This window comes from Lissotriton helveticus, chromosome 12 (assembly GCF_964261635.1).
Source record: "Lissotriton helveticus chromosome 12, aLisHel1.1, whole genome shotgun sequence".
Taxonomy (NCBI): Eukaryota; Metazoa; Chordata; class Amphibia; order Caudata; family Salamandridae; genus Lissotriton; species Lissotriton helveticus.
Window position 1 is genome coordinate 834,475,277 of NC_136073.1, and position 20,757 is coordinate 834,496,033.

A 20,757-nucleotide genomic window follows, 5' to 3' on the forward strand; every position below is an offset into this window, starting at 1 on the left:
GCTATCCAACGCTTTTCCCACTGTTGCACCCACTGGAGTGGGAATAGTAATTTTTACCTCAACGCTATCCTACGCTTTCCCTACTGTTGCACTCACTGGAGTGGGTATAATAATTTTTACCCCTACGCTATCCAACGCTTTCCTTACTGTTGCACCCACTGGAGTGGGAATAGTAATTTTTACCCCTATGCTATCCAACGCTTTCCCTACTGTTGCACTCTTTGGAGTGGGAATAGTAATTTCAACCCCTACGCTATCCAACGCTTTCCCTACTGTTGCACTATTTGGAGTGGGAATAGTAATTTTTACCCCTACACTATCCAACGTTTTCCCTACTATTGCACTCTCTGGAGTGGGAATAGTAATTTTTACCTCTACGCTATCCAACGCTTTCCCTACTGTTGCACTCACTGGAGTGGGGATAGTAATTTTTACCCCTACGCTATCCAACGCTTTCCTCACTGTTGCAGCCACTGGAGTGGGAATAGTAATTTTTACCCCTACGCTATCCAACGCATTCCCTACTGTTGCACTCACTGGAGTGGGAATAGTAATTTTAACCCCTACGCTATCTAACTCTTTCCCTACTGTTGCACTATTTGAAGTGGGAATAGTAATTTTTACCCCTACGCTATCCAACGCTTTCCCTACTGTTGCACTCCTTGGAGTTGGAATAGTAATTCTTACCCCTACGCTATCCAACGCTTTCCCTACTGTTGCACCCACTGGAGTGGGAATAGTAATTTTTACCCCTACGCTATCCAACGCTTTCCCTACTGTTGCACCCACTGGAGTGGGAATGGTAATTTTAACCCCTACGCTATCCAACGCTTTCCCTACTGTTGCACTATTTGGAGTGGGAATAGTAATTTTTACCCCTACGCTATCCAGCGCTTTCCCTACTGTTGCACTCTTTGGAGTTAGAATAGTAACTTTTACCTCTACGCTATCCAACGCTTTCCCTACTGTTGCACTCACTGGAGTGAGAATAGTAATTTTTACCCCTACGCTATCCAACGCTTTCCCCACTGTTGCACTCACTGGAGTGGGAATAGTAATTTTTACCTCTACGCTATCCTACGCTTTCCCTACTGTTGCACTCACTGGAGTGGGTATAATAATTTTTACCCCTACGCTATCCAACGCTTTCCCTACTGTTGCACCCACTGGAGTGGGAATAGTAATTTTTACCCCTATGCTATCCAACGCTTTCCCTACTGTTGCACTCTTTGGAGTGGGAATAGTAATTTTAACCCCTACGCTATCCAACGCTTTCCCTACTGTTGCACTATTTGGAGTGGGAATAGTAATTTTTACCCCTACGCTATCCAGCGCTTTCCCTACTGTTGCACTCTTTGGAGTTGGAATAGTAACTTTTACCTCTACGCTATCCAACGCTTTCCCTACTGTTGCACTCACTGGAGTGAGAATAGTAATTTTTACCCCTACGCTATCCAACGCTTTCCCCACTGTTGCACCCACTGGAGTGGGAATAGTAATTTTTACCTCTACGCTATCCAACGCTTTCCCTACTGTTGCACTCACTGGAAAGGGAATAGTAATTTTTACCCCTACGCTATCCAACGCTTTCCCTACTGTTGCACCCACTGGAGTGGGAATAGTAATTTTTACCCCTACGCTATCCAACGTATTCCCTACTGTTGAACTCTTTGGAGTGGGAATAGTAATTTTAACCCCTACGCTATCCAACGCTTTCCCTACTGTTGCACTCTTTGGAGTTGGAATAGTAATTTTTACCTCTACGCTATCCAACGCTTTCCCTACTGTTGCACTCACTGGAGTGAGAATAGTAATTTTTACCCCTACGCTATCCAACACTTTCCCCACTGTTGCACTCACTGGAGTGGGAATAGTAATTTTTACCCCTACGCTATCCAACGCTTTCCCTACTGTTGCACCCACTGGAGTGGGAATAGTAATTTTTACCCCTACGCTATCCAACGTATTCCCTACTGTTGAACTCTTTGGAGTGGGAATAGTAATTTTAACCCCTACGCTATCCAACGCTTTCCCTACTGTTGCACTCTTTGGAGTTGGAATAGTAATTTTTACCTCTACGCTATCCAACGCTTTCCCTACTGTTGCACTCACTGGAGTGAGAATAGTAATTTTTACCCCTACGCTATCCAACACTTTCCCCACTGTTGCACTCACTGGAGTGGGAATAGTAATTTTTACCCCTACGCTATCCAACGCTTTCCCTACTGTTGCACCCACTGGAGTGGGAATAGTAATTTTTACCCCTATGCTATCCAACGCTTTCCCTACTGTTGCACTCTTTGGAGTGGGAATAGTAATTTTAACCCCTACGCTATCCAACGCTTTCCCTACTGTTGCACTATTTGGAGTGGGAATAGTAATTTTTACCCCTACGCTATCCAACGTTTTCCCTACTGTTGCATTCTCTGGAGTGGGAATAGTAATTTTTACACTTCCGCTATCGTACGGTAATAATATTGGATAATATTAAATTATATTATGTTACTATATATATATATGTTTTAACAAATATTATTGTAAAAAAAATTGATAACTGTTATTAATTATTTAATTATTATAAGTTAATTTATGTATTTTTAAGTATATTTTAGTAATTAATTTTTAATATTAATTTAATTTAACACTGTTTTTAATAAAGTCGATATATTTATAAACTATATTTTTGTAAACGATATTTTGTACTCGATATTTTTGTACTTACCTGTTTGTAGATACAAACTCGATATTCTGTCTGTCGATATTTTGTCAACGATATTTTTGCTACTCGATATTATGTCCCTCGATATTATGTCAGTGATCCCTTGAGCTGCAATGCCTTTTACCATATGTACATGATTGGGTGACCTATGGATGGCAAATATTCAACTCCCTTTGACTACCTAATATTGGCATGTATTCAACTTTCTTGGAATGACTTTGGTTGCTACACAGTCCTCATGAGTGGGTGCCCTATGGTTGGAACACATCTTACTTCTTTGGACTGATTATGCTTCATACTCAGGATGGCAAGTCGAATTCTAAGTGCTGAATAATAAGCAGGCTGTATTGTGAGTAATTGATAAGCAGACTTAGTAAGTCAGGTGGATGGGGTGGAGAAGCAGGCAACTGGAACAAGTAGGGTGGAGGTAGCCAGTTTACATCTTGGAATGAACAAGTTTTGTCACATGTTTAATACTCTACAGCAGTAAAGTACAAGTTTTTTTCTAATATTTCATGGGGCGCTGGCCCAGACTCTGCTGGTAGCCATAAGGGAACATGAGAGAAATGTCTCCCATCCATTTCTTCCTAACAGAGAATTAGGACAGTGGCTGTTCAACATTGATGTGTTGAACGACCAATGATGGAAATTTGAGCGTATACCTGAGGCTGGTTCCTGGGATGAATGTGGTTAGATGCGGTTAGAAGCCTCAGCAGAGGAGGGTCTAGCATTGGTGATTATGAACAGCCTCCAGTTCTTAGTATTTGACCAGAGTGCAGATGAGGTGATATCAGCATTTGCATGGTAACATTAATGACTACAGTGTGACTGACACATACGTATAGAGGCCCGAAATTTGGTGAGCGGTGGGCAGAGAGGCACAGGCAATTATGCATATCAGACCTTTTTAACTTGAGTAGAGGGTTAGGAGTGGTCTAAGAATGAAAAGATGCCCTATGGCAACAATAGTACTCTGACACTTTTTGTTCATGATGAAAGACTTCAGCCTTTTTGAGTGCCTTGACTGGTATGCTTGGACCACATCTTTGTTGTTTTGCATGTTTAGAATCACTCAATAATGCCACTAGGCACACTCTGAAATTCCTATAAGAATAAAGGGCCTGATTTAATTATTGACAGACTGCCCGTCATTGCGCCATGGGGACAGAGTAAATTAGTCCCTCCTTGTAGTGGAGGGACCGCCCAACAAATTTAAAAATGACCGCCAAGGAGGCAGTAATTTATAAGGCATTGACAGGAACCGCAGTCACTGCAGTTCCTGCCAATGCATCTGGTTTTTTGGTGCAGGGCTGTGTCAGCCAAACATTAAATAGTTTTGGGTTTTTAACCCGTTGGCTGCTGCTGTCGGCCAACGGTCGTCGCGAGCACTACCTCGGTAGTGCTGTGCACGTCGTTGGCCAACGCGGCCCCGCCCGTTTCTTAGAACGTTCGGCACTTGCGCGGAACGTTCAGCGCAGCCAACGGGTTAAGTACTGAAACTAGATTTTCATTTTGCACATAAAGGAAAAATTATGCTCCCCGTGCCATGAGAGTTATCTCTCACGGTGGAGGGAGCATTATGGCTACATGTCTTCCCATCATGATTTGGTGGGCGGACGTGTAGCCATTTCTCTGATGGTTCTCTTCCAGGGGATTCTTATCAATAGTCATAAGCATTAGAATATTCCCGCCCATGCGCGGGACCCCGGAAACACTATATTATATGTGCCCCACATATATATACTCATATATATATACATATATATATGTATAAAAACAAGCAATTGCAGCCAAAATTACAATAGAGCTGGATTATGCTGTAAAGAATTTCCACCATACATGAAACCTATGTATTAGAAACATGAAAAACAACATCAAAGATTGTTTTGAAACTGTTTTAATGCTGAAAAAGCAGTAGAAATTCTTATTATATCCTGAAAGCATAGAAAGCTCCCAGGCTGCATTGCAAACACACAGTCTAAAAAGACTGAAAAGCTAACCTGTAGCTGCATGCTACCAAAAACTGACACCGTGCCTTTAAGGCACTCATGACCCCCAGTATCCCATCATGCCTCAGGGGTGACAGTTGGGTCAGTTGTTCTTTCCGGCTCCTTCAGGAAGGATCCTGGTTACACAGCTCCACTCTTTTTCTATTTTCTGACGGAAAATTCTCTCAGTTTTCTACATTTTTAACCTTACTTCGACGTTTCTCATCTAGTCAAGTAGGTTTTCTCTTGTTGGTTGGCATTTTCATCTTGATATGCCTTCCCTTTTTGACAAGTGCCCTTCTTGTGGCAAGAAGAAGGCAAAGTCGGACAGCCATGAGGTATGCATCCTTTTCCTACCTGAAGAACATGACCCTAGGACCTGCCCTCACTGTGAGTCCCTGTCATCAAGAACTTTGAAAGACAGGGAGAGAATTCGAGTCTATGGCCTAGCCCATAGCCATAGGTCTTCTAGAGGGAGGTCCCCAGCCAAGAAGAGCTCCAAGAGGTCCAGAGAACCTTCAACGGGCGAGTCTTCTTGTCCTGCAGCGTCAGCGTCGGGCTCGGTGCTGAGAAAGGAGCAACCGGTGGGTCATTCTTCGAAAAAACGACGTTTATCACCGTCGACAGCGGGCTCGCCGTCAAGAAGATCAGGTATGTCGTCGTCGAGATGTCAAGACCCTCCGCCATCGGCAACTCGGCGACGATCGACGTCGAGAGATAAGACCCCTCCGCCGTCGTCAACCAGGCGGCGATCTGCGTCGAGGGGCGTTACACCTCTGCCGTCGTCAACCAGGCGACGACCGGCGTCGAGAAATGTGACTCCTCCGCCGACGTCAACCAGGCAACGTTCGGCGTCGAGGGGTAAGGAGCCTCCGCCTTCATCGTCGTCACGACGTTCGGCGTCGAGAGCTGGCTCACCTCCGTCGTCGCAGCCTAAGCGACCGACGTCGAGAGCCCCAAGTCCTCTGCCGTCGACAACCAGGCGTCGATCGGCGTTAAGGAGGAGATCTTCGTCGACGTTGCGTCGACGTTCGGCATCGAGGGTGACCAATACCCCTCCGCCGACGTCACGTAGACATTCGAAGTCAAAGGAAGCTCCGTTGTTGGCCGCACAACGCCGCTTGACGTCGAGAGACCATTCCTCACGCCGTTCGCCGTCGAGGCATACGACGTCGAGATCGTCTGATCCACCGGCGCCACAGAGACAGTTGGCGTCGAAGGAAAGGACTCCGTCGAAAGTGGGGCAGCACCGGTCGACATCCAGAGGTCATCATCGTTCGGAGTCAAGGCATGCGCCTTCAGAGCATTCGACGTCGAGGCGCCATGAACGGTCCAGATCGACGTCGAGACACCATGAACGAAGATCCAGGAATGGTTCAGTGGTCCTAGTTACTGAATCAGCCTCCCGTCACTCTTCTGGTTCTTCCAGATCAAGATCCAGAAGTCCTACCCGCAGATCTAGAAGTCCTGCCCGCAGACCTCCCACTGATGGTGTGCAGTTGTCTCCCAGATGGAATATGCCTCTGCACAATTGGCGAGACTCAGGTGCCTCAAGAAGACTGCAGGAAAATGTCAGCCCAGTACACAGATCTCCTCTGCAAAGACTGGTCGAGGAAGTAGACAGTCACAGCCCTCCCAGGCGCAGAGAAAGATCGCCTGTGAGGCGAGCTGCATCTCGTTCCCCTGCACGAGAAGAACGCACAGGGAGGTCTCACGAGAGGTGGCGCGATCGTTCCCCTAGACGGGAGGTACCCGCCAGAAGATCTCACGAAAGGAGAGCTCGAACACCAGCTACTTCTCCTACCTCCTCTATCCACTCTTCCATACGCGATTACTCTCCCACTTTGGTTTATAGCCCTGTCTCCAGGGTTTCCCCGGTGGACGATATCAACACCTATCATGATGTCCTACAGAGGGGGGCACTGAAATTAAACATCGAGCTGTCTGTGCCACAGGTCTCCACGACAGTGATCTTTGAGACTCTTCACCAAAAGTCGGGGTCTCGCCTAGTGCTACCGTTGGTCCCAGGGATCATGGATCCTGTCAATGATGTGTTCCTGGCTCCAGCATCGGCAAAAGCGGTGCCGGCTCGCATCCAAAAGAAGTATAAGGCCGCACCCTCTGACCCGATCTTTGTGAAAGCGGACCCGCCCGCCGACTCAGTAGTCGTGGCGGCGGCAGGAAAGACCCACTCAGTCTCTCCCTCCTCCTCAACTCCTCCTGATAAAGACAGCAAGTTGCAAGACTCGTGGGGCCGCAAGGTCTGCAGTTCTGCCGCATCAACACTGAAGGTTTCTAGCGCGGCTGCGCTTTTAGGCAGGTACGATAGAGCCTTGTGGGACTCAATGGAGCGTTTTAAGTCAAAATTGCCTAAGGAGGACCAACAAGACTTCGAGGAGACCCTGACGGAGGGAAGTCTAGTGGCTAACCAGATAATTAGCACTTACTGGCGGGACATTCATATGCCCATGGAGTATGTGCCAGACGTTCATCGTGGCTGCGCCTGTCAGGCCTCAAGCCTGATGCGCAGCAGTGCATTCTGAACCTCCCGTTTACCGGAACATCTCTCTTCGACCAGCACACGGACGACAAGATGAGTCGGATAAAAGCCGAGCTTGACACCGTCAAGGCAGTCGGCTTAGAAAAAAAGGAGTTTAAACGCCGTTTCAAGTCCAACAGAGGCAGAGGGGCTCAACAGAGGGTTCAAACCCCTCAGTGGTCCCAAAATAAAACCCAGGGCAAAACCCAGTTTCGGGGTGGTAAAGCCAACCAAGGTAGAGGAGGTCACCAGCAGTCCTCTACCTCGACGAGAGGAGGAAAACAATGAGCACTGGCTTCCTCTAGCGCCGTTGTCCACTCCAGTGGGAGGAAGTGTTTCAAAACATCTGGCAGAGTGGGGCAGCATCACGAACGATCGGTGGGTGCTGAATACACTGCGCAATGGATACGCTCTTCGTTTCCGTGCGCCTCAACAGGACATTCCCCCAAAGAAATCTCGTCCGCACCAACTCGATCTGCTCCGAAAAGAGGTGAAGGCTCTTCTCCTAAAACGAGCTATAGAAGAGGTGCCTCCCTCACAAAGGGGAAAAGGAGTCTACTCCAGATACTTTCTTGTCCCCAAAAAGGATCAACAAAACAAGTTCCGGCCTATCCTGGATCTTCGTGTTCTGAACAGGAACATAGTCAAGGAAAAGTTCCGCATGCTTGCTCTTCACCAAATATGTCCACATCTGCAAGTGGGAGATTGGATGTGTTGGATGGACTTGCAAGATGCCTACTTCCACATTCCAATTGCCATGCGACATCGGAAGTTCTTAAGGTTTCTGGTGGGCAGCAAACACTACCAGTACAGGGTCCTGCCTATCGGGCTAAAGTCAGCGCCGAGAGTCTTCACCAAATGCATGGCAGTGGTGGCAGCCTGCCTGCACAAAAGAGGACTTTTCGTCTATCCGGACCTGGACGACTGGCTCCTAAAAGGCCCATCTCCTCATCAGGTAGAGAACGACTTTCACCTTTGCCTGCTACAATTGCACAGGCTCGGCCTCCACGTCAACATGGAGAAGTCAGTACAACTACCGACCCAATCCATTCACTACCTGGGCTCCGTTCTGGATACAAAATTGGGAAGAGCGTATCCTTCGGAGGAGAGACTATTTTCTATGCAGCAAAAGTGCAGAGTTCTACTACAGTCCCAGAATCCAACAGCGCGTCAAGTAGCGTCTCTGCTGGGTTCCATGGCATCCTGCATCTTCCTGATTCCTCACGCCAGGCTGAGGATGCGACCTTTGCAGCAGGCTCTAGAGGATCAATGGGATCAGTCGACGGGGCTCTGGGAAGACCGGAGCTATCTTTCCCAGATGACGAAGTCTTCCATCAAATGGTGGACTCACCCTCGCAACCTTCTGGTGGGAGTACCTTTTCACCAACCTCTCCCGACACAGTCTATAGTCACAGACGCGTCTCTCCAAGGCTGGGGAGCACACATGGAGTGTCTGCAGATTCAAGGAAGGTGGTCAGCAAAAGAACAGACCTACCATATCAACATGCTGGAGCTTTGAGCAGTCTATCTGGCTCTAAAGTCCATCCTTCCTGCACTCGATTCACACTCAGTTCTGACACAAACGGACAATACGATGACCATGTTCTACCTGAACAAGCAGGGCGGAACTCGGTCGCGTCCTCCCTCTCTGGAGGCACAAGCCATATGGCACTGGCTGCTGGCCCGGAACCTCACAGTAGTGGTGGTGCACCTCCCAGGAGAGGTAAATATCAAGGCCGACGCACTCAGCAGGCACTTCGAAGATCAGCCAGACTGAGTGCTGCACGACAAGGTGGTGGCAGACCTCTTCCATTGCTGGGGTCGTCCAGAAATAGATCTGTTCGAGGACGACGAAAACTCAAAATGCCACGCCTTCGCGTCCAGATTCCACCGTCCAGGGACAAGGGGGAATGCCCTTTTGATGGACTGGTCAGGGACATTTGCTTACGCATTTCCTCCTCTGCCCCTGATTCCGAAGGTGGTGTCCAAACTCATCAGATCCAGCATGACCATGATCCTGGTAGCCCCGGACTGGCCTCGGCAGTGGTGGTACCCAGACCTTCTACAGCTGTCGGTGCTTCCACCCAGGAGACTGCCCTGCAGGCCGGACCTGTTGACCAAGATGGGAGGGAGGATTCTTCATCCCAACCTTCCCTCACTGCACTTAACAGCATGGCTCCTGAGGTCCTACAATACGGACATTTAAATTTGCCACCTGATTGTATGCACATTTTAAAGGAAGCAAAACGACCCTCCACAAGAACGTCTTATGTGTTTAAGTGGAAGAGGTTTTTTCCTTGGTGCAGAGAACGTCACTTTGATCCCTCATCAGCACAGGAGGAGGTGATTCTGCCTTACTTGTTATACTTAGCAAGATCTGGTCTTAAATATGCTGCAAACAGGGTGCACCTCTAGGCCATTACGGCTTATAGGAAGTCTCCTACTCAGCCCTCCTTCTTCCAGATGGAGGTGGTCAAGGACTTCTTACAGGGGTTGAAGAAAGTGTACCCCCCTGTTAGAAACCCTTCTCCTCCGTGGGAATTCAACATAGTGTTTTCTACGTTGATGGGCCCCCCCTTTGAACCCATCCACAGATCTTCATTGCAACACCTATCGTGGAAGGCCGCTTTTCTAGTGGCAATTACATCAGAGCGCAGAGTAAGTGAGATACAGGCGCTGTGTACAAAAGAACCCTACACTGTTTTCCATCACAATAGAGTAGTATTAAGGGCGCATCCATCCTTTTTACCTAAGGTTGTCTCTGATTTTCATATAAATCAGTCTATTTCTCTTCATTCTTTTTTTCCAAACTCTACGACCCCGGCTGAGCGGTCTCTGCACTCTTTAGATCTAAAAAGAGTCCTTAAATGTTATTTGGAAAAGACCAAAGAAAGTAGGAAGACGGACCAATTGTTTATCAACTACGGTCCATTGAGGACGGGCTTTCCAGCTGCCAAAAGATCCATCTCCAGATGGATCGTCTCCTGTATTAAATTGGCTTATCAGCTTGCAGGCAAGCCCTTAATTTTGTCACCTAAAGCACACTCTACTAGGGGGAAAGCGGTAACAGTAGCTTTCCTGCATGATGTCCCAATGTCAGAGATTTGCAAGGCTGCAACCTGGAGATCAGTTCATACCTTTACAAGGCATTACTGCCTAGAATCTGATTCCAGGACCGATACTCAAGTAGGACAAGCCTCTGTGAGGAATCTATTTGGGTAGCCTGCGGCTTGTACAAGCTTAGTTTTTCTAGGCTTAGTAATGTTATTACTGTATTGTTACTCCTTTGCCTGCAGGGAGATGAGGTGAGGCTCGCTATTCTATTTTAATGCTTATGACTATTGATGAGGATCCCCTGGAAGAGAAGGATTAGTTCCTTACCTGTAATCCTAGTTCTCTTCCAGGGGTATCCTCATCAAAGTCATAAGCAACCCTCCCGCCTCCCCGGGCAAAGGATCTTTATTAATTTGGAGATATTGTTAACCTATTTGTTTCCATGGTTTTTCAGTCTCCGAAAAGAACAACTGACCCAACTGTCACCCCTGAGGCATGATGGGATACTGGGGGTCATGAGTGCCTTAAAGGCACGGTGTCAGTTTTTTGTTGCATGCAGCTACAGGTTAGCTTTTCAGTCTTTTTAGACTGTGTGTTTGCAATGCAGCCTGGGAGCTTTCTATGCTTTCAGAATTTCTACTGCTTTTTCAGCATTAAAACAGTTTCAAAACAATCTTTGATGTTGTTTTTCATGTTTCTAATGCATATGTTTCATGTATGGTGGAAATTCTTTACAGCATAATCCAGCTCTATTGTGATTTTGGCTGCAATTGCTTGTTTTTATATATATATATATATGCATATATATATATGAGTATATATATGTGGGGCACATATAATATAGTGTTTCCGGGGTCCCGCGCATGGGCGGGAATATTCTAATGCTTATGACTTTGATGAGGATACCCCTGGAAGAGAACTAGGATTACAGGTAAGTAACTAATCCTTCTTACTCCACAGGACGTCAGAGAGGTATGACTATGGCGATGATGGAATAGTCACCACCATAGCCAAACCGAAGGTCCACCCATAATTAAATCGGATGGGTGAGCTTTCATGTTGGTGGCAGTGATGGCCGGTGCAGGTAAAAGTGGTGGGCGTGGGGAGTCAACAGATGACAATGAGGGAAAATAAAACCCCAAAAAAGAAAAACACTTACCTTGCACTCGCAGTGGTTTTCTTTTTTTGAATTTTATTTTCTCTTGTCGTCATCTGTCGACTCCCCCCACTCCACCGCCCCACCTCTCTTGCCCGCACCGGCCATCACTGGTTGGTGGTATGTATACTCCGTCGCTGTCACAATGTAGTAAACATACTGCCAACTATTAAATCAAGCCCAAAGTATGGTTGCAACTCAATTAATACTAGTCCATTGTGTTGGGTCCTTCTTCATTGCAGAGGAGGACAGGACTGCTTGCTGGCAGTGCAAGATACTGTTTTTATGTACCTCATAAGTAAAATGAGGCCCAGTTTCTGCCAGGTCACCGAGTCCCAGCACAATCACTAATTGCAACTGGCCAATTCCATGCCAACGCTTATATTGGTTTCCATAATTAGAACAGCTGAATCCTAAAGCAGGAGAGGCTGTAACATTATACACACAAAAGTATACAAAAAGTAATGAATGGAATGCTTGAGGTAAGCTCATCCAATGGTAATTACTCGGGCCACATCCCAATCCATCGTTATTTTGCACACCATGCCACCTCAGTTTGGACCCACCCATATGCAAATCAGTCTTGACCCTGCTCCAGTCCAGTCCGAACTGCCAAACTAGGTCCTCCCCGAACTAGAGCACAAGCAACCTAGGGCCGGTTTCACTCCAGTTAAGGCTCATCAGACATATATAGCATATTTTGAGTGACACAGTGTGCATGGGACCCACGGAATAATTCAAGCATTCCAACCATCATGATTTGTATCTTGTGGTGTGTTGCCCTAAGTAGGAGGGATATGCCTAGACGTAATCCCGGGAGCGGCATCAAGCAAGCTTGGTCCTACCAATGTTCTTATCTCCAGCATTCACTAGGTCTTGTGAGGTAATCGCTTATGCACACTTATTTGAGCAAGCAAATACTAGGGATATAACACATATTATTAATCTGGCGGTGACCTACTTGGAGGCATGTTTCCCTCTGGCACTTACACAAGTAATTAAAGATTTTTGGACTTTAGTTACATTTTTGGGATAATATTGATGCTGTTTTGATTCCACTTTTCTAAACATCTTCCAGACAGGGAATGAGGCACCACTGGCTAAGGCGACAGAACAGATATGGGTTGATTCTCCTTCAAATGTCATTTTTTTAGGTTTCCCTCAGATACAGCGTTTGTGCAAGGTGATGACTCTTACAGCAGGTAGCAAAGGGTCTCGCATCAAGCAGCAGTATTCAGAACGATCTCACAATTGAGTGTGTGTTTTCTGCATCAGGCCGTCATCAGCCTTCCTAAAGTTGTAATAGGAGACTGAAAAAGGGCACGGCCCGCCCGGAAACATCCTCACCTTGACCAGCAAAAAAGTCCCATCTCTCACCCCTACCATCTAATTTCTTTTCTAAGGCGCTAATTTGTCTGAGAGAACAAAAATCATCAAATCACAATCCTATGAATTAGGACGCATATATATTTCTGGACACAAATTACAATCGATTGGGTTTTCCATATCCAAGGTTGGCTGCTCTAGGGAACATAAGTAATCTAATTGTAATTTTAAGGAGCAGAATCAACAAAGGGGGCTTTTACAAGGTGGCTATAAATCAGTACGATATCTTGCACCCCATCACAAACTGATCCCTGTGTGTTCTGTAAAAATCTAGGAATTGTAGCGGAATGTAAAATACTGCACCCACTAATCCCTTTTTTTTTCTCGAGTTTTACTCAGACATTTCGGCTGCTGGTAGCTACACAATTTCAAGGGTGTATCACATCTTATTGCGCTGTTCATACAGATCCCTTATATCAGATGAGTCCAGAAGCTCACGTATCACCCCCGTTAGGGTTACAGAGGCACATATTTCCACTAAGATAAACACTTCATTTTTTCAGGGAATGTAGAGATGTTTCCAATGAGAAAACATTTTATAAGTGAAAAAGATTAGTGGCAAATGTAGGTTTGGACTAACCCTAAAGGTGAAGACAAATATGCAGACCTTGCTTTGGGGTCAACAAACATATGCCCTGAAATCAGGATTTTGTAATGTGGAATCCTATGAAAATCATAGTCTTACACATTCTGTGATTTGAGCCTACATTGACAAGTTAAGCAATAACCTGTTTTGTTTTTTAGCCTTAACAGAGACCTCACCTACACAGAAAAAGACGGTGCAATGGAGATGTCTGGCTGTTTCAGCATTGGTGATCTGTTTTCTCCTTCTCGCTACACTGATTGCCCTTATAATAATGTGTAAGTGGGAAGACATATTTGAATACTTTCACAAAGCTGGAAAGAACTGACTTTCCCAAAAGGTCCTCTGAAGCAATTCTAGGGATGGGCAAATTTTATTACATGTTTTGGCCCACCCAATTTACCATTTAGGCCACCCTACCAATGCCCTCATTGTGAGCTTATTCTCTAACAAGCGTGCACTATTTTTATGAGAAAGGATTGAACTTCTAATGTAATCATAGTATGTTTAACTAAGGATTTGAGTAGTTAATAAATGTTCCTCTTCCAAACTTTACAAATTCTCCTAAATATTATACTTAATATCCATAGGTTACAAATTTGCCTCCATGTGGATGTTCATCTTTAAAAATGTAGGACTTTTGTGACCCTTTTAGGTTCTAGTGATAAAAAGAGACCATCAAAGGTCACTCAGTCACAAGTAAAATAATTATGAATTTTCCTCACAAATAAATGTACAGCCATTTTCATTACCATCTAGCACTCTCAAAAACATATTGACACTTTGCTTTGAGAAATGACAGCATGGACTGAACATACAGCACTCAACTATGAGTAGCTCTACATTTAGGCTTGATTACTTTATCACCGTAATGGCATTTTCAGTCTAGGAGGACAAGATTAAAGTAAAAAAGTGATAACAAAATTTTATATCACATTAATGACAATAAAACAGGAAAAGCCGACCGATTCTGACAGGAACGCAAATAAATGACACCCAGATGCTGGCAAAAATGGGGACATCTTTTTTTTAAAAACCAAACTCCTGCTTTAGGGGTTTGTTTTCATAAACAAACAAATTGGTTTATGGTGCAGTAATCACGACACCCACACAACAAACCTTCAGTGTCTTTAGAGGAGATGCAATGGCAGTAGCCCCTCTTGAGGGCAAGAGATCTTAACCACAAGCAAAGATCTACAAATACGGTGGAATGTTGTTCTCCAGGGCAGTAGTACTAGGTTATCCTGATTTAGGTTTAAGTCTATAATAACTGATAAAACTCCAGTGAAAGGTAAACTGCCCTCAGCAGTGTAAACATATAAACACTGATAAATACCTACACAACCACAAATTAAATTGCCATTCAAAGAAAGAAATATGAGAGAATGAGTCTTTTTTTTTAAGGCGCCCACACAATGTTTCTTTGTTATACAAGGTAGCAGCAAGAAAGACTGGTTTATAGTTATTCTGCTTGAGTTGTGTTATTTAGGGATGTCACTAATCTATTGTTTCTTCTTCGTTTTGCTTCCTTCAGTTTTGTGTGCTGGGATTAAAGGTGCATGAGTTAGACACATGTTTTAGGTCTGATCTAAGTATTTGTATACACTGTAGAGAATCTGGGAATATTAAGATCATATTTGATCTCTTGGCAGTTGTTAATTCTTTCACTAACTGGTTAAATGGCTTGCCCATAAGATTCGTGGCCAATATGCACTATCATATTTACCCATAGACACAGAATCGGTGGCAAGCTTGTATTGATAGCAAGTCTCCTGAGAAACACTCAAGTCTTTAAACATTCAATGCAAGGTGTAGTGGCTGGTACCGTGTGAAAGATTGCTGTCACCATGCACATGGGATAGTGGTGAAAACGAGACACAAGACTTTTCACATATCAATAGAGGTCATAGATGCAAGGTGACCCATTGCTATGTGGGATACCTTCAATCAGTACTGCCTTTTTACCCCACTGTACTTTATTGCTGGGGGGTTTGAGCCAATAGGTACAATGTTAACAGCAAAATTTCTAGGTGTGGTGTTACATAAAAACTGTAAGATTCCATGCAGTTTTGCCAACTGGCAGGCATATATGTATGTCGTGCTCGTGGTGCCATTTAGCGCCAGTAGCACGAGTAGCACTGAAAAGTCAGCACGAACAGCACCATTCGGTGCACAAGAGCACACGGCCATTTGAGTTGATTTTGCGGCCGCACCAGTAGATAAGCTACGCGAGCGAGAGAAAATCTAGACAAGCAACCTTCTCACCATGACATCTCGTGACCGCTCGCCACCGTCTGTGTTAGGAAATGGCGCTAGGGGACACTAAATCTAACACACTCGCATTCCTGGAGCCTTGCGGAGAAAAAGTCTGCCATGCGGCAATTGGCGGAATTTAGCTGGAACTCCATATTACAAGAGTAAACGCCAAATTCCACCAATTCTGCAGGCGGAATTAAACATTCAGCCCACTCCAAAAAATTTCAAGTACCAGAATACCATGCAATGACTGTTAAAAGGTCATTCCTGACTTAAAGTGAGACATATGCAATGGAGAAACTTGGCAGCTAAGAATGTCCAGACAACAGCAGAACCACCTTAATGTCATCAGGCAAAGAGTGCATAAAAACAGAGGAGCATGGCTTAATGCATCACTTTCAGGTATCTTAGAATGCAGCACTATAATTAATCTGGTGTAATTCAAAATGTTAAAGGTCTCACAAGGTGCAACGCTGTTGATAGAGGTGACCACCCTTACAATGTCATCATATTCAGTAAGTGTTATTAAAACAATTGAATATAGCACTCTTGCTTTTTAACCCATTAACCTCTTCCATGCTCATGACGAGCCCAGCTCATCATGAGTCACAGTGGAGCTGTGCTCATGACGAGCTGGGCTCGTCATAACGGCTGCGGTCCCCCACACTCCATTAATTTCCCACCTGTGCGGGTGAATTAATCAATGGGCGGGGTCGAGACGAGCCCAGCTCGTCATGAGCACAGCTCCACGGTGACTCATGACGAGCTGGGCTCGTCACGAGCACCACAGCGCAGCGGCCACCCCACTGTCCCCGCGCCGTGGGGGAATTACCCCCACAGCGAAGGGGTTAATATTCCTGTAAACCAGACAGAGTCCAGACAGAGTGAGTGTGAGAGGTATTGAGATGTGAGAGAAGGTAATGAGATATGATTGTGATTGAGAGTGCTATGTACAGACGTTCTATACTGAAAACAATCTAACATAAGTCAATTGGACAAACTGACAATGGGAAGACACAACATACCCTACATTACGTCTCCTTTAAATTACATTTGTGCTTTATAACAATCACTACAACAAAAATAAATATGTTTAGTAAACACTGGAAAACACCTTGTATCTATTTTGGGGGTTAGGCAGCTGAATGAACACTGATAAGCACTGATTTTAAAATGTTGGTAAAACACACTAGAAAACGCAGCTGAAACCACAAAAATAAACACTGAAAACAGAACAGTCTAGAGGGTGCACAGCCAACCTAACTTAAAATAGGGGCAGGACTTTTCAAGGAACTCACACTCATTACTCCAATTTTTCTAGATTCACTAATGACTGCAAGACTCCAGCAACTACAGATCAGTCACAGCCGGGCACTGATGTACATTGGTTGCAAAGACAAACCCTCTGACACTGATTGCAAACGTAAGTATTCTGGAATAGACCTGTTACTGTACCAGAGTTGGTCTGGGAGCTATAAGCTTGTTGGAAAGGGTTACAATATCATACTCATATCGCACTGAGGGAGCAAGGAAAGTGAACAAGCCCAATCCCACCAATGAGGGTTGGGGGTGGGATTATCCACAAAAAGACCTTAGACCACTTGATTACTTTCATAGCACATTTCCAAATATATTGCATAAAGACCTTTAAGCTTTGAAGGAGAACTTATGATATATTCCATTAGCCGTGCAGATAAATATGCTTACCCTTACCCATGGCCTTAGGGCTTGCAATGGTCGTGTCAAGTCCGATATCCCGAGCAAATGCATGTACAATAAAACCGGGAGAGAATCTAGATTAGATTACTTTATGGTACAGCTACATGCTTGGAAAAGGGTGGTTGACTTCAGTGTAACATCTAGAGAGGACAGTGACCACAATGCTTTGGAACTGGAATATGCCATCCCCTGCATGGAGGATCGGGTATTAAACAAACAAAAGCCCAGAGAAGGATACCTCCTAGAAAACAACAGAAGGAGGATAAGATGGGAAAAGCTATCCACTGGAGAAGACAAGCTAGCTACCCTCTACGCTAGGATTATCCCAATCCTCGCTGAGGCATTTGACCTTTGGGCCCCAGCATGCACGCAGGAAAATAGAGAGGACCTTGCCCACGTACATTAACAATTAATAAAAACACTTGAGGCAGATCTCTTCAGCAGCAGACCACCCAGGACCCATGGATCACATAAGGGCACTTGGTATAATACCTCATGCCGAAATGCCAAACGTGACCTTCTATTTATTATTAAAGCTGGAGGTCCAAGGGAGGAGATCCGCATTAGAAGGAGGGCGTACAAAATACTTGTGGCTAATGCTAAGATTGAGTGGGATCTCCAACACTGGGAGAATCTCTCGGAGTTATTAGTAACAAGAGACTCCCGTAAATTCTGGCGAGTAGTCGACCATGGTTCTGAAGACCTTCCCTCGGCAACTGAACCAAACATCGCTCCTAGTGTCTGGCAAAATCATAACCAGTCACTATATTCCTTGGAGCCTGGAGGGATAGAACCTCCGCCTCCCACCATCGGAGATAATCAGGCCTCGGATCCTTTCACTGAGAAAGAGATTAGGATGGTGATAGCAGGGTTATCCTCAGGAAAGGCACCTGGCCTGGACGGGGTGCCGGGCGACCTATTTAAACAGGAGCCAGGAATATGGGCACCTTATCTGTTAATGTTATTCAATGCAGTGCTTGGGGGGATGGAAATACCTGATACTTGGCTGGGGGCGGAGGTGGTCCCGATTTTCAAAAAGGGCTCGCCTCTGCTTCCAGTGAATTATCGCCCAATAAGCCTCATTGATGTCTCCCAGAAGTTATTTGGCAGATTAATACTTAACAGGTTACAATCTTGGATGGAGGAGACCGATATCCTAAGTCCTCTGCAGGCGGGATATAGAAAAGGAGTTTCTACAGTTGATCAAATACTCCGATTGAACATCATCTATTGGAAGACAGTACTGATCGAAGGCGGCACATTATACGCGGTCTTCGTGGACCTCCGTGCTGCCTTCGATCTGGTCCCACGGGCCAAACTGTGGGAGGTACTGTCTGAGCTGAATGTCCCTGGAGATATCCTCCACATCTTAATTATATTGCACACAGACAATTATGCCCGAGTTAGATGTGGGAAAGGTGGTAGGTTGACGGAAAGGTTCCCCGTTCGTAGAGGGGTACGGCAGGGCTGTGTTTTGGCCCCGACACTGTTTTGCCTCTTCGTGAACGGGGTCATAGAGCATCTGAGCAGGATTCCCAACATTGATGCACCACAATTGAATGGCAGCAGGGTGCCCGCAATCATGTTTGCGGATGACACCCTGCTGCTGTCCAAATCGCCAATGGGGTTACAGAGGGTCTTGAATGGGTTCTTGGGTTTCTGTAATGAAAAGGGCCTTGAAATAAACCCTTCAAAAACAAAATTTATGATCCTTAACCCCAAGCCCAAAAATTGCCCAAACCCCCGCCTAGGCTCTACATTTCTGGAAAGGGTCCACACAATAGAATATCTCGGAGTAACCCTAAACCAGAATCTAACATGGCTGGCACACATAGCAAAAGCAACCACAAAATTAGCTCAGAGGGCGGGAGGCATTACAAGAATTGCTAAGAAATCCCCTCTTCGCCCGCTGGTACCTGCCATTCATATTTATAAAGCTCAAGCTCGGGGGGGCATCATCTATGGGGCGAGCTTTGGGGTCATACTCAGCTACACACTATACAGGTTGCAGAAAATAATTGTATTAGACTACTGGCTGCACTCCCCCCAACCACCCCGCTTCTGCCCCTAAGACTGGACTTGGCACTGCGACCAATTACTGAGGAATTAGGCCTTAAACCGTTGACCTACTGGCATCGCCTGTGGAGCACTCAGGACCTTGTAAATTATAGAAATGAGTTGCAGGAATTTCTTAAGTTAATCAATGTCACCAAAATTCCCTGGTTAAAGTATATCAGGGATATGTGCACGACTCTTGGAGTGCCAGAGCTATGGACAGAGCCGGAAAGTGCGTCCACGAGGATTTCTAGAAAAGCACTTTCAAATCTATTTTATAACTTTATGCTCCAAAAAACATTGAACTCCACCCGGGAAGGGTCTTTAACCGACACCTTCATTAAAACAAAAGACTTATACTGCCACAAATACGTATTAGATGGCATGACACCAGTATTCGCACGGAAGATCTATATGCAATGGAGGTATGGATCTCTCCCTTTAAGGTCCTTCACAAAATCCTGGGTTGGCAGTTGGGAGTCAGGGGTCTGTCCGGCCTGTGCATACAAACTGGAAAGCGATTTACATGTGGTCTTGTTCTGTAGAGCCTATAGTAGAATTAGGAGTTACTGGTTGGTCCCTCACTTAAAAAACCTGGGCTTCAGAACATATGCTCCGGCCTACAGAGTTTTAAAGACAGATCTATCTGCACCAACAGTGTTTGCTATGGCAAAATTCCTGACCGCAATGTGGCGAGTGCGTGCCAGAATAATCAAGGACACTATGACTGTGTGAATATCCCTTTTCACTATTTTGTATAAACGGTTTGATATTGTTTTTAAAAAGGAAAAATGGCACTTTATTAAGCACTGGCGTAACCATCTTCTTTGGAAACTGTATTTTAAAAAGGACAGTATAATTGTATAATGCTTTTAAATTGTTAAAAGTGATTAATTATTGTATATCTTTTATGATCTTTTATGATCGAAATAAAGATTTTTTGAATTGAATTGAATTGATATATTCTAAGGTTACGGCACACTACCTCAGGGCATTGTTCTATGTAACTGTAAATTGTGTACATCTCTAAAAAGAAATGTGTGCCTCTTCCCCCAGGGCTGCATTCAATCCTGCTTGAGCTGAGGATCCCTCAGGGTTTCCTGAGATATCCTCCATGAGGTGAAATAATAGGCAACCTCAACACCACAAAACAGTTTGAGCAGAAAGCAGGAGGTGGTTGATTTGCAATAAACCATATTTGATTAGTCAATAGACAAACTTCCGTAGACTTTGAAGTCAAGAGGATTGGATCAATTGTGCAAGATGGTTAATAAGACACAGGCACAATTTATAAGGGCAGGT

The 20,757-nt window shown here is 45.1% G+C and overlaps 1 protein-coding gene across 1 annotated transcript in view; it reads left to right on the forward strand.

The window, feature by feature from the left end:
- Positions 1-20,757, forward strand: part of LOC144798521 (natural killer cells antigen CD94-like) — a 50,751-nt gene that overhangs the window by 14,582 nt on the left and 15,412 nt on the right. Inside the window, exons 3-4 of the mRNA XM_078669443.1 lie at positions 13,587-13,703; positions 17,003-17,104. Coding sequence (XP_078525569.1) covers positions 13,587-13,703; positions 17,003-17,104 — 219 coding nt within the window. The remainder of the gene's footprint in view (positions 1-13,586; positions 13,704-17,002; positions 17,105-20,757) is intronic.